General features: G+C 46.3%; 1 protein-coding gene across 2 annotated transcripts in view; it reads right to left on the bottom strand.

Moving 5' to 3' along the window:
• Nucleotides 1-15,719, bottom strand: part of LOC129385937 (uncharacterized) — a 199,533-nt gene that overhangs the window by 33,952 nt on the left and 149,862 nt on the right. Inside the window, exon 6 of one of the 2 annotated variants that reach the window (XM_055073112.2) lies at nt 3,222-3,305. The exons of the other annotated variant lie outside the window; for it this stretch is intronic. Within the exon in view, the coding sequence (XP_054929087.1) occupies nt 3,222-3,305 (84 nt within the window). The remainder of the gene's footprint in view (nt 1-3,221; nt 3,306-15,719) is intronic. 2 annotated transcript variants of the gene reach the window in all.

Raw genomic sequence — 15,719 nt, 5'->3', positions numbered from 1 at the left:
TTATGTTTTCCTAGTAGAATCCGAGAAGTGTTAACCAGCGCTACAACTCTAAGACCTTGGCGAAGGATGCGGAACATCCTTTCTGCCCCAGGCGCCTCGAAAACGTGATCTTTTCGGGTAAAGGCAACCGGTCAATGACCCCACACATGCAACCTGAATGCATCAATGTTGCCGTATTCGAGACCCTCGTTATGTAATAAACGAGAAGAAAGGGGGTTAACCGAGGGGCCCAATATTTATTAGTCATATCATAAGAAGCCAACAAATTCTCACACCAAGGACAACATAGGGGATATTACTTATGCCTATTAAATGAAACGATAAATTATTGGAAACGAAAGTGGATGAAAAAAACTACTTGCCGCAGGTGAGGAAAGTTCCCACAACCTTCGCATTTCGCGTTTTTTTTGGGTGAACCTGGAAGGCTACACTGAAAGAAAAAGGGCCGCGGTGCACAGATTCGGCGGTTGTCGTAAATCTGATCTGCGGGTCAAGCGCGTCGGCTTTAATACAAGAGCCGTCGTAGGTTCCATAGTAATTACTGGTGACAGCATGTCTCCGAAAAATTTCTACACAATTCGCATTGCTCATTGAACCAGATTAATCAAGGTTCGATGACATCAGACAACGGATACAAACATTTACAACATTCGAGAATTTTCCGATACATGAAGGCGCGTTCTTCGCCGAACGATAATTCTAAACATTCCTTTGCCTATGAAAAGCGGTAACCGATGGAAGATAAACAAGTACGCGTGTCAATATATAAAAACAAAATTAATGGTTCTCTGGGTGATCTAGTTCTTTTAAATACCACAAAGGAAGCAGACAAATGTGAGAAGCGTTTATTTTCCTGCAATGTTTCGGCCGGGGGCCAGCTTCGTAGCGCAAGCTCCATCTTTCCCTTCATATAAATACATGCCTATACACATATATAACTTGATATATGTATCACATGATATGCAAGACATGAATGACAGGACATCTATGACACGTTGAAATGGCATGCAATGCATGACATATATAGCATGACATGTCATGAACTGGATAATGTGGATGACAATATATCAGTTCATGATATGTTTGAGGCGCTGATGACACGACGATGACTGTTTCTCAAGCTGCATACAGGGTGTTCCGCCTAAGTTTAGCCGGAGTTTAATAATATGCCGATACACTCTAAGACGACGCGACCATATGCATGTTGCTGACTATTGTATGGAGTTAGTCACACTATTTTTGTGTTCTGCTTAATTGCATAATTTAGTCAAAGTTAATAACCAACTTCTCAAGCAATGAAGTTAGGCAAAAAAATTCAATTACAAAGTTGTGGAGTGCTTTATAAAACGTCCAATTAGACAGTTTCTAACTTTCTATCCGCTAGTCATTAGTGTTTATCTGCTTAATGCAGATGCCCGCGAAATACAAAAACGTACCATGTGACATGCCCGCTTGCGTGTCGTGATTACAGCTGCAGTCACGGCGCGGAAACGAACATGTCATGTGGTATATTTTTTTTGTATTTCGCAGTCATCTGCAGTAAGTTGCAAAAGACTGATGCCTAACAAATGTTAGAAACGGTGAAAGTTTCGCAAAGTGCTGTACAACTTTCTAATTATAATTTTATGGTTACCTTCGTTACTTCAGAAGTTGGTTAATTATTCTTGACTAATTATGCAATTAGGCAGAGTACAAAAAATACCTTGAATACCTCCATACAATGGTCAGCAATATGCATTTTGTGCATTCGTCTTAGTGCATCGGCATATTTTAAACTCCGGCTAAAATTAGCTGAAAGATCCTATATATGACATGCTGGATACAAATGCCATGAATTACATTCATGACATGACATATATGGCCCACTTTCTTGATGGCATCGTGATCGTTTCTTTACCTGGATGTATATCAGGATATGCATGATATACCATTACGGCACGATATGAACGACATGAACAAGTGAATCCCGGCCACCAAGGCCGCATGTCAATGGGAGTGAAATGCGAAAACACCCGTCTACTTAGATTTAGGTGCACGTTAAAGAATGCCAGGTGGCATTAATTTCCGGAGTCCCCCCTTACAACGTGCCTCATAATCAGATCGGGGTTTTGGCACATAAAACCCAATTATTTTTAATAGCGTAATGTGCCATGTGTTATAATATGTCTGCCATGACATGAATGACATGTTATAAAATTACGTGTATCTTATGACTTGAATGAAATGACAAAGCAGGTGCGATTTACCTGAGGCATGGTATACCTTACATGACTAGAGATGAATGACATGCCTTAAGACATGAACATCATACATAAATTACCTGAGGTACAGGGCATTTATGCTTGACATTACATGAATGACATGTCATTACGTGGTTTTTCTATTGATCACATGCCAGCATGAGATGTCTTGCAATCATATAGGCATGATCGTCCTTATGATTAAAATGGTAAGAAACGAGCTCGACTGCACATAAGTCTCGTACATGACGTGTTTCGCCGGGTCAGAACGGTGTCTACATTGTTTCAATGTTAATTGCATGGCCGTCAACACTCATCGTTAGATGGTTGTGTCAGAATTTTTAGCATCATTCTTTACTAAGTTTTCTCTACACAATACTTCTGTTATATAATGTTTTCCTGCTTACAGAATAATTTTGATGGAATCGACTTACGCATTTACTATATTTAAAATTGTTTATGGCCTGTTCAAGGCCTTTGTCTGAATTCTTGCTTTTTCTAGAAAACTATGTCCTCGGCCTTGATTCCACCTGTTTGATACACGTGTCCTTGCCATGTACCTCACTGTAAATGACTTTTGTAAAAAGACACTGCCTGTTAACGTATCAGGGTTTCTCAGCATTACTTTTTCCGGCATTCTTATGTATAATACTGTCCGCAGTACGCTTCGCATCCGCCTTAATGCCATGACTCATCCGTTTCTGTCTAATGATCCATTTATCGAAGGCCCAGCATGCTTTTTGTAACCAGTACTGTTATTCGCTGTGGGAAGAAATGTGGACTACCTACATAAGCAATGCTAAGGAAAGCAGCTATTGTCTTCCACAGGAGGTGTTTCGTTGGCGGCCTATTGATAAGCTTCCTAAGTGTCTTCCTCCTCCTTCGAAATATCGCCTCTGTTAAGCTGTCACCTGATACGAATGTCGCCTCCGTCGTGGGAAGGATTTAAATATAATAAAATGGACGATGGGCCATACTTACCGTTTTCTCTGGATCCCAAAAGTATGCACTTGCTTGTCGCATATAAGACGCCAATTCTGTTAACACCTCTATGGTACAAGACACCTGTTTTGTCATTGACAAAAAAAAGGCAGTTTGAATGAAAACGGCTCTGAGTGGACTTGTTGACATATTTTTTTTTTCATGCTATATAGCGGTTTGTAAAATGTTTTTAAAATGTTTCTTGGGAACAAAGCTGTAGGTGCGGGTTCGCATTACCTAGGAGCCGATAGAACATGAAATTTCAAGTAAGAAGAAAATTAGTACTTTTGATTCCTCAGCCTAAATATAAAACTAGATCACTGGTGACGTTAGGAAACTGTTCTGTTTATGCTTTTAATAAAATGGCTTTAATAGTGTAACAATATTTCAGTATCGTTTAAGTGCATTGAAAGTTCTTATGCCATTGCGTTCAAATTCGCCGATGAACGCTTGCTGAATCTGGTACGTGCCTAAATAATTCGTTGAAATTGAGAACCACAATGCTCTATTTTGGGAACCATTGCACAAACAGTTAGGAGAAAAGATTTGAAGACGCCCCGCGAAAACTGACGAAACATGAGAATGGTTCTAAATATTCTGGCCTAGTAAACTACACGTGGCATTAAACTGAAATAACACATCTGTGATAAAATTTGAATTTTACTTAGATAAAATAAATTACGTTCTCTATATGTCTTTATATTGGCTGGTTAGTACGTTCCTCAAAGTATCGATCGAGTATCACTATAGCTGTCACGTAAAACACATTTGTTGTATCGAACCATTCTCGCCTCTTGTCATTAGGTGCATAGGGAGATGGCGCCTGTTCTAATCAAGTTGGACGCACATCCTGAAAGGTGTTTCACATTTCTGAACTAATTAGAAGGAAAGAAAGCTGAGCTACTTGGTAAGAATTCATTATGCAATAAAGGTGAAGCGTGCAGACAGGACAAAAGAGAAGAGAAGTGGAAGTGGCGTTCGTGTTGTCCACTTCTCTTGTGTCCTGTCTCCACGCCTCAATTTATATCATACTGAACTGATGTGAGGACCACTGATTGATTCTGCGTGTTCTGTAGAGCACCGTGTTCGCCGAAGTCCTAGTCCCTCTACTAGGTGATTGACTGACGCGCACCAATTTTTATTCAAAAACCCGCCACCACTATAGGATACGAGTGACTTCATTATCCTGGTTATCGGTCCAAGGACGTTTCGAAGTTCTATGTAAACCGCAGAATGGAAGGAAGCAAATAGAAGGTCCTAGATCGATTTCATACGGACATTAACAAAATATGTCGAGAAAAATTTTTCTTTACTTTAACTTTTTAGCCGCTGATATCTATACCACACTTTAAGTGATAACCAGCGTCGGACAGGCTACACCAAACTAGCCACGTAATCTCTGCACTATTTACTACACTTAACTCACAAACATGACATATATAACTACAGCATTTTATCTATTCAAAATGGATAAATTTCTAGTGCACGTTCGGTTGCTTTGCTGCTGACAGTCGCGACGAAGGGGACCGTGCATCGCCAGTAGTCCAGCACATGGCGCTGTCGCTCACTAGCGCGCGGCCGAGGGCATAAAACCGCGCCACTCAGAATGAACGAAGACCCGTTATTATTGTTGTTTTGCTTATGTTTCATTTTAGCGCATTTCGCCGGCGTCCACCACTGCTTGATTTTAGGCAACATCGTGCAAGTAACCGCTACGGCGGGTACGGTGACGCTAGCTCTTTCACATCGGCGCGATAAGTTAGAGAGTGGGAAGCTCTGTGCGGATGGTCCGAAGCTACAGCTGTGGTGCTCTCGATGCCAAGGCAAGTAAGGCAAGTCATCGCGGTCGACGGCAACTTTTCATTGCACACAGAAGCCCTTCAAGCCATTGAATACTTCCATGAATAAACTTTCCCGATGGACAAGTTGTTACGATCTGTCTTTCCGATTATCTCTACCTGGCCGCACTTCTGTAAAGTTACATAATGGCCTACGCATTGTAGTAGCTAATTAAAGTATTTTCAGAGGCGTCCCTGATGTAAATATTAAACCCAATGCTGGAGACAATGCCAAAAAAAGTAATCTCGAAAGAAAACCGGTGCCCTCAGTAGACCTTGGCTCCTGTAACTTATCGGACCGCCGTGGAAGAGCGCGGGTCACCGTAGAGGCCGCTACGCCCTCTTGCGTGATGTCGCCTAAGTCGAGCAGCGGTGAACGCCGGCAACATGCAATGAAAGATAAAATGAATATAAGCAAAAGAACAATCAGAACTTATTTTCGTTCCTTCTGAGTGCCGCGGTTTGCTGCCTCGCTGCCATCCGCTACTGTGCGACAGCGCCATGTGCTAGACTACTAGCAATGCACGGTCCCCTTCGTCGCAACCATCAACACCAGAGACACCTAAGGGCGCACTAGAAATTTATCGAGCGTGATGAGGCCCCGCGTGAGAGTGAAGACGCAGTGTGGCGTTACTTGGGGCACTCTCGTTCTCAGCGCGCGGAGCGAGAAAGCAGCGCTCCGGTGTGGCCCCGCAGCCGCTCCGGCCGCCTAAGCCGAGGTACGTTAACTTTTTTGGCCGACAGTAGATAGCTAGCATGTCGGCGAGAGCGTTGTTCAGGCACCCCGTAAGGTTGTTCGTCTGCAGGTGGTAGGCAGTCGGCCTTCTGTGCCTTGTCTGGATGTACTTCAATATGGGTTCAGTGAGCTCTGCCGTAAACGGTGTTCAACTGTCGGTGATGAAAACAGCTGGGACACCATGTCGCAGCAGAATGTTCACGACGAAGAATTTCGCCACTTCGGCTGCGCTACCTTTCGGCAGAAATTTCGTTTCACCGAAGCAGGTAAAGTAGACCGTCGCCACGCCAATCCACCCATTTTCGGATGGCGACGCCTCAAAGGTTCCCAGCAAATACATCCCGATCTGTTGTAATGCTAGGCAAGGAAGCTCAGTCGACTGTAGTAATCCCACTGGCCTCGTCAGTGGTGTCTTGCGTCGCTGACAGTCTCGGCATGTCTTGAGGTAACGGGTGACGTCGGCGTTAAGGCGTGGCCAGTAATACCTTTCCTGCATCCTCTATAGCAGCCTGGAGAATCCAAGCTCCGCAATGATCCGATCGTCATGTAGAGCGTGCAGTACCTCTGGACACCGTGTTCAGGGAACAACAAGAATGTAGTTGCCGCGGAGTTCTTAATGAATTTGCAGCGAAAACGAAGACAATTCACGCGCTAATGCCTTAGGGCAAACGTCGGTGTTCCCTCCCAAATACTCGATGAGGCATTTTAAGCTAAGGGTCAGCTCGTCGCTGTTCAGCGAAGTCTTGCGCATATTATTCCAAGGAAGGCGTCGTCATCATCGTGATGTTGCGGCGGCGGGTCAATGGGAGCGCGTGATAGCCAATTGGCATTTGAGTATTTTTGTCCGGACTTGTAGATTAGAGTGATGCCCTATTCTTGCACCATGCTGAACCGCACGAGGGGTCCTCATGGGCCCTTTAAATTCGTTAGCCACAGGAATGCGTGATTGTCGTTGACGATGTTGAGTGGCCTGCCATAGAGGTAGGGGCGGAATTTTGCTGTAGCCGAAATGATGGTGAGGCATTCCTTTTCCGTCGTAGAATATATGCCTTCTGCTTTTGACAGCGGCGTGTTAGCGCAACCTATCCGCTGTTGAAATCCGTCTTTCCTCTGGGCAAGGGCAGCACCGAAGCCTAGGCAACTTGCGTCAGTGTGTATATCTGTATTGGCGTCCTAGTCCAAGCGCGCAAGTACTGGTGGCAACTGCATGTGTCAATCGAGTTCTTGAAATGCGTCTGCTTACGGCGCTTACCACTGCTGGAACTTTGCTAAGGTAGCTGTAACCTGCGGGTCGGGGCGGACTCCTGATGCGAACGTAACAAATACAGCTGGACGACCTGAAATCATGAAGGAGTGCGCCCATCATCCGTTCAAAAGCAGCTGGAGCATTACATAAACCGAAAGGCTTAAATCGGTTTCTTTAAAGGCGCTTTCCTCGCGCTTCATGTCGTCAACGGCAATCTGCCACTAACCGGAACCAAAGTCAATGAAAGAAAAGTACTGCGCACCGTGGAAGAAATCGAGGTCGTTATCAACGCGTGGTAATAGATAAACGTCTTAGTGATCTTGTTGAGGTGCCAGTAATCCACGCCGAAGCGCCAGCTTGCGTTCTCTTTAATTAGAACGACAAGGGACACTCAAGGATTGGATGATGCTTCAACAATTCGTGAAGAGAGAATCTTCTCGAACTCCGTTAGAACGGCTTGTCATTTATGCAAGGACAGACGGTATCGTCGCCTGTGAATATGGTGTGCGTCACCGGTGTCAGTACGGTGTGTCGTGAGAGAGCTCTGGCTGAAAGTGCGACCCAGGTCACTAATCTCGCTGAACGCGGAGAGTAGCTGGCATAACTAACCGGCGTGGTGAGGAGGAAGTTCGGGTGTATTTACTTTTGTGAGCTGAGGACAGACAGCCGGCAACGAAAATGGAGTCAACGGGAGATGACGTTATATAAGCAGACAAGGCGGAAAATTATCAAACTAGCAAGGACGACAGCGTACCTAAGGCTATGCCTTGCGGTAGGACGTAGTTACCGATTCCGAAGTGGACGAAATGAAGGCTGGTAGTGTTGTTGGTGGTAATGGCGACGGTGTGCGGAAGAGCAAAGTATTGGGCAAGGAGCAGGGCTGGGCAAAGACAATTTTCAATTGCATTTTTTTTCGCGAGCACCGGTTTCTGTTGTTCCTCCTATCACCGCTTTCAGGGACACAATGGCCCACGACCACCAGCGAAACAGCACCCACCCACCTTACGCCCTCTCCCCTTCGGAAGAACCCCAGCTATATATCCTTGGCGAGGAAATAGTATGTCGCCTTGAAGAAGGCAATTCCACTTGTCGAAACGTTGGCTCCTACTTTCACCTTGTTCTAGTTTTGCTCATCGTCTCCCATTTCCATCTCTCGCCTTCCCCATGTTTACTCTGGATTCCTACCGACGGAAGGTAACGGAACAGCGTAAACACCCTCTACTTTCCTTGTCATATGTAGCACTAATTGAAGGCATTCGCTACAAGTATATTCACGAACACTTCCCATCATGCCAGCAGTCACCACCAATTATCTTAAAGAGTGGCACCACAACAAACACTATCCGAGACCTCATTCCTAGCACCACCTGAACAACACCCGCTCATACGGAAGCCCACAACCACCCGCGAAGCCTTCATGCAAACAGGTAGATACACTAATAAGGGGACAGATGCACAAAAAGATACACCGAGAGACATTGATGCAGGCCTCGATAAGAAAATTAAGCGTGAGAAACATGACCTCAAGATGTTTTGCCCCAGAGGTCTCTCCGAACCAAACAGAAATGACTACCACGCACACGCAGCAACAAATTTCGCCCAATCCTCCAATCCCGAAAACTCGCCACCAAACAAAAAAATTATAGATTTCACTAACTACATTAAACAAAGGAAAATCCTAAAAGGTCTCTGCATTTCAGGTTCTATATGCCCTCGGTTATTCACCCCTCAGGCTATTATTGAAGTGAAATGCTGTCCTAGAAAATGCATCGCTTTCTTTAATTCATATTTTGGAAGAACACTGGAAGGAACAACTTACTATAATTGCTGGTCAAGTGGACAGCATAAACTTATCTGAGCCGTAAAGAAGCGAACTTGAACAATTTGTGCAAACTAGGGAGGAAAAATTACTGAATAAATACCAGCACAAGCATACTAGAGCTGCAGATCCTGCCAAAAAAGCTAATGTAGCCCCTGCAGCACATACCTCCATTGATAGTCCTGCAGGCGAGCATCCACAACACTGCAGCGACATAGTAGACATATCCCAGAGTCTAAGCCCCGAGGAAGTTGATCTCCTGAAACATGGTCTAACGGTTTGACCCACGGCCAACGCAGTAAGCGAATACCAACTCCTAAAGATATAACAGAATTTACAAGGCGCATGCACATCAAGAACTTTTTCTATCTGCCAGACATAGGAAAACAAGATAGCGACTCTCTTAGACCACCTAGCACGTGGACACGCGAAATTGAATAGTGCCCAGACCTGGATTTATATATAAAGCTTATCTGAACGGAAATTCTAGAGTCAGCGCTGCTTTGCTGGAACCGCAAAAATTTTCTCCCCGCTCAGTACAAAATCCTTAAAAAACTCGCGGAAAGAAATTATATTATTACGGAAATGTTGGGAGTATAGAAACACTGTATTTACAATACACACAGAAGCGGAGTCAATGTAGTTAAAAATGGCTGACCAGCAACAACACGCAGCAGACAGCTTCTTGTGATTTTCTTCCTTCGTGTTTTTTATCCTTCCATAATAATATTGTAATAAAATCAACAGACAACGGTGGCAGTATCGTAACCTGGCCTATAGGAAAGTGCAAGAATGAGGCCTCTAAACAACTGAGCAGCCACACCCATTACGGAAATCTCGACTCTTACCCAACTTCAGACTATAACAATACTGTGAAAAACACAATCAAGTAACTCCTACCTAGCGAACTAATCATGCAATCTGAATATCGCCTTATGATTCACAAGAACAAAACGCAGGCCGCTTTTACCTCCTTCCCAAAATACATAAAGTTCCAGTCGAAGAAATATTTACAGCATAAATCCCAGGTTGGTATATTCTATCTAATAACTACACCCCTACCGAGGCACTATCTAAATTCTTAAGTCGCCACCTGTCGAACATCCCCACCACCCTCCATCTTTTGTTCAAGACACGCCGCACTTCCTTCGAATTATCGACGCATCAACGCCAACCAAATCCTTTCCCGACCGAGCTATTCTAGTTCTAGTCACTTTGGATGTTTCTGCACTCTACACCAACATTCCCATGAGTGAAGGAATTGAAGCCGTTTCGAAATCCCTCGCAATCAGTCACCAAATGCACGCTTCTGAAGTTTACATGTTGCTCCCATGGTTAGTTCTCATGCTCAACTATTTCGAATTTCATTCTATTTACTACCTGCAAACTTTCGGCTCTAGCATAGGAACACAATTTGCTCTCACGTATGCGAACATATTCGTGGGACAGCTTGAAGGAGACCTGTTAAAATCCTAACCTTTAAAGGCCCACACCTATATTAGTCACATTGACGACACATTTATCATCTGGTTACACGGCGCAAGCACGTTGAGCGACTTATATAGCCATTTCAAACGCTTACACTCGAGTATAAATGTACTGTTCACCACTCCCCTAGTCAGATCAACTTACTCGAATCGACGGTCTAAAAAAATGGAAAACTGAGAACGACACTTTACCGGAAGCCTATGGATAGCCTGCATTGTTTAGATTACAACAGTCAACACCCGCGACACTGCAAGCAAGGAATTTTCGTCGGACAAGCCAAACGAGTAAGAAGAATGTGCAGTGAATACGACGATTATAGCCACCACGCAAATTTCCTTAAAGCAAGACTATAAGGAAGGAACTAGCCCCAAGTTGCTCTCGATAGAACTTATGCTGTCGCGTCAAGATTGCAGAGACAACTGATTTAACAAACAGGCTACACCAGAATCTGACAGACCACCAGCCTTATAACAAAATATTCTAATATACTCCCAAAGGTAATCAACATTCTACAAAAAGACCACCCAATATTATCAAGTAACGAGTGTCTGAGATAAAGCATTCCCGGATGTATCAGGGGTTACCTATCACCGCTACAGAGACTTTAAAGACATGTTAGTGCGCGCAGAATCAGCCAACATCATTCCGCTTTAGTAAAAGCCTGTTGTCGCCCCAGGTGCAAATCCTGCAGTCACCTTCAAAGTGAACTTAAGATTGAAAGCATCGCAAATAGTTATACACACAAGTCAAATCTAGCTTCACTTGTGCAAGTTCGCATGTGATCTATATGCTTGAATGTTCCTGCTGTAAGAAACAATATATCTGTCAAACGGGACAATCAATGAACGTCAGATTAAACGCACATCGCGTGGACACAGCTAAAAAGCTTCCCACACCTGTCGCCGAGCATTTCGACCAACCAGGTCATAGCTTTGATGAACTGAAACTCTACATCTTACCCAGCGATTACCAGCAGCTGTGTATGGCAGAGGTCCGTATAAGTCTATCCCAACCCGGTCAAAGGGCCGCGAAGGGCATGGCAGAGGTTGCATTGGTCCAGAAGGGCGGCAAGGATCAGACTTGCGGCGTTGACATTCTGTGCAAGACAAATTTCCGTTCTGAATGAGAAATAAACTACAGAGGATCAACGTACAGAGGCTACAGTCGTCACTCCGGATTCCGGCGCCGAGGCAGTCAAGTCCCGTTCAAGTCCTGCTCGAAGTCCTGCTCCAGGGATCGTCGACCCGAGTGCTACCCGACCTAGCCCGACCGAGTTCGAGGAACGCCGGAAAAGGTAACGCGGGGCTCACCGCCAGAGCATGATAGAGGTAACAACAGACTAGCACAGCTTGAGCGTGAAAACGAGATGTTGAAGAACACAATAGCTCGACTGATGACAGAAATTACCGAGATTAAGAAGGGCAGTAAACCCGCCATGGCTGACAAGCAGCCAGCCACTCCCCAGCCAATGGAAGTCCCCATGGTTAAGAAGATCGATATAGAGAGGCCCGCTAAAAAAAGGGCAATCGCTAACGAGCAAGAAAGAACACCAGGCAGGGACAACTCGAAGATTCGCGAATTGCTATCCACTCTCAGTGACAGCATTAGGCAGATAAATTTAAAGTTCTCGCTCTTCCAAAGCAACCTGGCTTCCATGGAGGATCGCACTAATCAGCGGATCAGCAAAATTGAATCCTTCTTAGAAAACATTGTACCACCTGTGCTGGTACCTAAAGCTCCTACACCCCCAGCAACAGCATCGACTAGTTACAGCGAGGGGGCGGTCGGCCCTTTGAAGGTTAGCACAACAACTCAAGAGCAATACGATGGCCAAACTAGCTCATTCAAGGTGTGGCAATGGAATTGCAGGGGTTTCCTTCCCAAGAGGGCTCCCCTGCAACAATATATTCGCTCACGCGCAGAGCAGCCAAATGTTATCATTTTACAAGAAACATTAACATCTAACGTCATGCTGTCTGGCTATAGACGCGTAGCAAATCACGAAGAAGGAAGGGGGATCGCCGTACTGGTTAGCAACAAGGTGACCCACATCACTCACAACCTTAAGATGACCGCAAGTAAAGTCGAATACATGATGATAGAGATCATCCCTAGCCCAACGATTCGCGAAAGTATATTGATCCTGAATGTCTACAGTAGTCCCAAAGCTCCAAGACAACACTTCAAAGCCCTAGTCACCAAGGCCACGCAACTAGCGCGCGACTCCCCTTTGATCATAGCTGGTGACTTCAACGCGCCGTACCACACCTGGGGCTACCCATATAACACTAACAGAGGGGTGGACCTCTGGCGTGAGGCTATACACCTAAACTTGATGCTAGTCACGGACCCAGCGTTCCCCACCAGATGCGGAACATCGTCGAGCCGTGACACGACACCGGATCCCACCTTTGTGAGGAGCAATGCAGCGGTCAAGTGGACGAACCTCGGGGTAGACTTTGATAGCGACCATTATATCTTGGTCGCGCACCTCCAACTCGAGCAGAAGAGACAGCGCATGTTCCAGTACACAGACTGGGACAAATTTCGCAAAATTAGGCAAGAGCGAATGGAGAGTGAGGACAAGCCTAGCCTTGAACAATGGGTTGTACAGGTTAGACACGACATCGAAGCCACCACCAACGAGGTTTGTACCGACCTCCGTGCGGAACAGATGGACAGCCGTCTGGCTCACCTGTTAGAGGCCAAGCAGTCCCTCCTCGCCAGGTGGAAATGACAATGGCTCAACCGCAAGCTCAGAAAAAAGATATCGGAAATCAACATAACTATAAAGGAACACTGCAGAGCCCTCTCTAAGCAGCAATGGAATGAGGTGTGCAACTCGATCGACGAGCACATGCGCAACAGGGGCACCTGGAACATCCTAAAGCATCTCCACGACGAGACAAACAGTAAAACCAACCAACGCAACACACTGGTGCGCACTCGACACACAGCCAAGCGTGAGTATTCGAGCAAGAAAATGTTATCCAAACTCGTGAAGAAGTACCCATCAGTCGCAACGAGCCCTACACCACGTTCCCCTGACTACGAAGGCTCCAAGAACCCTGATATCGATGCAGATTTCGGGGTTTAGGAGATCAGGCAGGCGCTCCACGCCCTCAACGGCAGATCGGCTCCGGGTCCGGACAAGATCACACACAAAGCTATACGGAAGCTGGACGAGAACTCCATCGAATACCTAACGGACATAATTAACCAAGCATGGAGCAGTGGTAAAGGCCCGGAAATGTGGAAATCGGCCAAGACCATTCTCATCCCCAAGCCAGGCAAGCCACCGAGCCTCGATAACCTCCGCCCAATTTCGCTCGCATCGTGCGTGGGGAAGTTTGCTGAGCACGCGATCTTAAACAGGCTTTCACGGTCCCTGAAGGACCACGACATTTACCCACACAACATGATTGGCTTCAGGGTCGGACTCTCGATGCAGGACGCAATGAAGCTCATCAAGCATCACATTATTGACTGTAATACGCGGGACACGAGAGCCATACTAGGCCTAGATCTCGAAAAGGCCGTTGATAACGTTCTTCACTAGTTCCTTTTAAACATAATCTCAAGCCTTAACCTGGGGAAGCACTTTCATTCCTACACGAGATCTTTCCTGTCAGACAGAGAAGCCACCCTTAAGATCAGGGACCTGACTTCGGACATGATCAAGCTAGGGTCTTTGGGGACGCTACAAGGGGCAGTCAAATCCCCAACACTCTTTAACCTCGTCATGATTGGTCTATCCAGGACACTCTCTGCTATCGACGGTATCAGTCATACCATATACGCATAGGACGTTACCATCTGGTGTACGGGAGGTAGGGACGGCCCTGCAAGAGGCAATTGATGCTACCGAGAGATACCTTGAGTCCACGGGCTTTCGGTACTCACCGCACAAGTCGGAACTGCTACTTTATCGACCCAAGCGCAGAGGCCCGAAACCAAGGGATGGAAACCACTCGCCGAATGCTACATAAAACTGCGCAGAAACGACCGAGGCTAAATTCCGACGGTGGATGCTATCCGGATTCTCGGCATGATGGTAGAGTTGAGTGGTTCAAACAACCAGACAGTGCTGCGGCTCACTAAGACGGACAATTCCATCAGGCTAATCAGAAGAGTGGCCAACTGGAAGCAAGGCCTCGGCGAAGATAACTTCGTGAGATTGGTACATGCGCTCGTAATGTGTCATTTCACTTAGGTCGCGGCCATGCACAACTCGCAAAGATCGGAGTGGGATAAGCTCAACGCATTAATCAGTAAGGTAATTAAGAGAGCTCTCGGCCTCCCCATATACACTCACACGGAACGCTTACTTCAACTTGGCATGCAGGACACGCCAGAGGAAATAGCGGAAGCACAGGTGAGGGCCCAGTTCGTCAGGCTATCTACCACACAAGCTGCAAGACACATCTTACAGGAGCTGGGCGTTCCCCCCACAGTAATCGAAACAAAGTTCTGCAGCATCCCTCGAGACCAACGGGACCGCATCACTGTCGCCCCGATCCCATGAAGCGTCCATAACGTGGGAAGACGTCGGCGGACAGGCCTTCGCTGTAATTAGGGTAGATCCTGAAAGGCAAATAACAAACGCAATCTCGATTCGGACGACGTCCTCTGAGATCGCAGAGCAGGCTGAATTAGCGATTGCCTTATTGGACGACAAGAGGAGATCAATCTACAGTGACTCGACATCAGCTGTCAGGGCATTTGCCAAAGGAACCATATCCGAGCTGGCCCTAGGGATAGTAGGAAGCAGGGACATCAAGCCACACAAATTGATCTGGTTTCCCGCCCACATGGGACACATCGAGGGTGCCCCACCCAACCTCAATGAGTCAACACGCAGAGCTGCGCGAGGGATCATCAACCGTGTAGCTACCGGGCAGCGTGACGCGGGGGGTACTGACAATCGGGGCTCTCTTTCCTCGTACACCGAAATTACTAAGCACTTTTACTTGGCTCGGAGAATCTACTCTCTCCCACATTGCAAACTAAATAGACCTCAGGCTTTGACACTGAGGCTTCTACAGACGGGGGCATACCCAAACCCCCTGCTTCTTTCGTGGTACAAAATTTACCCCTAAATTTAGACAACAAATGCATATGCGCTAAGCAATCACTTAGCGAACTTACCTCACATGCTGTGGCGATATCCCGCGTTACGCGGCGATGAAAGCAACACTTCACGCTAGGATGCGGTCCTACACAGCCCCAACCTCGAAGAACGTATGGGCTGACCAACGGGCCCGCGACGCGGTGGAGAAGCTCGGCCTTCTGTCCCGACGTGGGAGCGGCCCGCTGCACGCTAGTGCGCGCCCTAAAGGACCCTAATAAAGTTTTTCATCCATCCATCCAT

The sequence above is a fragment of the Dermacentor andersoni genome, chromosome 7 (assembly GCF_023375885.2).
Source record: "Dermacentor andersoni chromosome 7, qqDerAnde1_hic_scaffold, whole genome shotgun sequence".
NCBI classification, from domain to species: Eukaryota; Metazoa; Arthropoda; class Arachnida; order Ixodida; family Ixodidae; genus Dermacentor; species Dermacentor andersoni.
The sequence above is the reverse complement of the archived record's forward strand: the minus strand, read 5'-3'. Positions and strand labels throughout refer to the sequence as shown.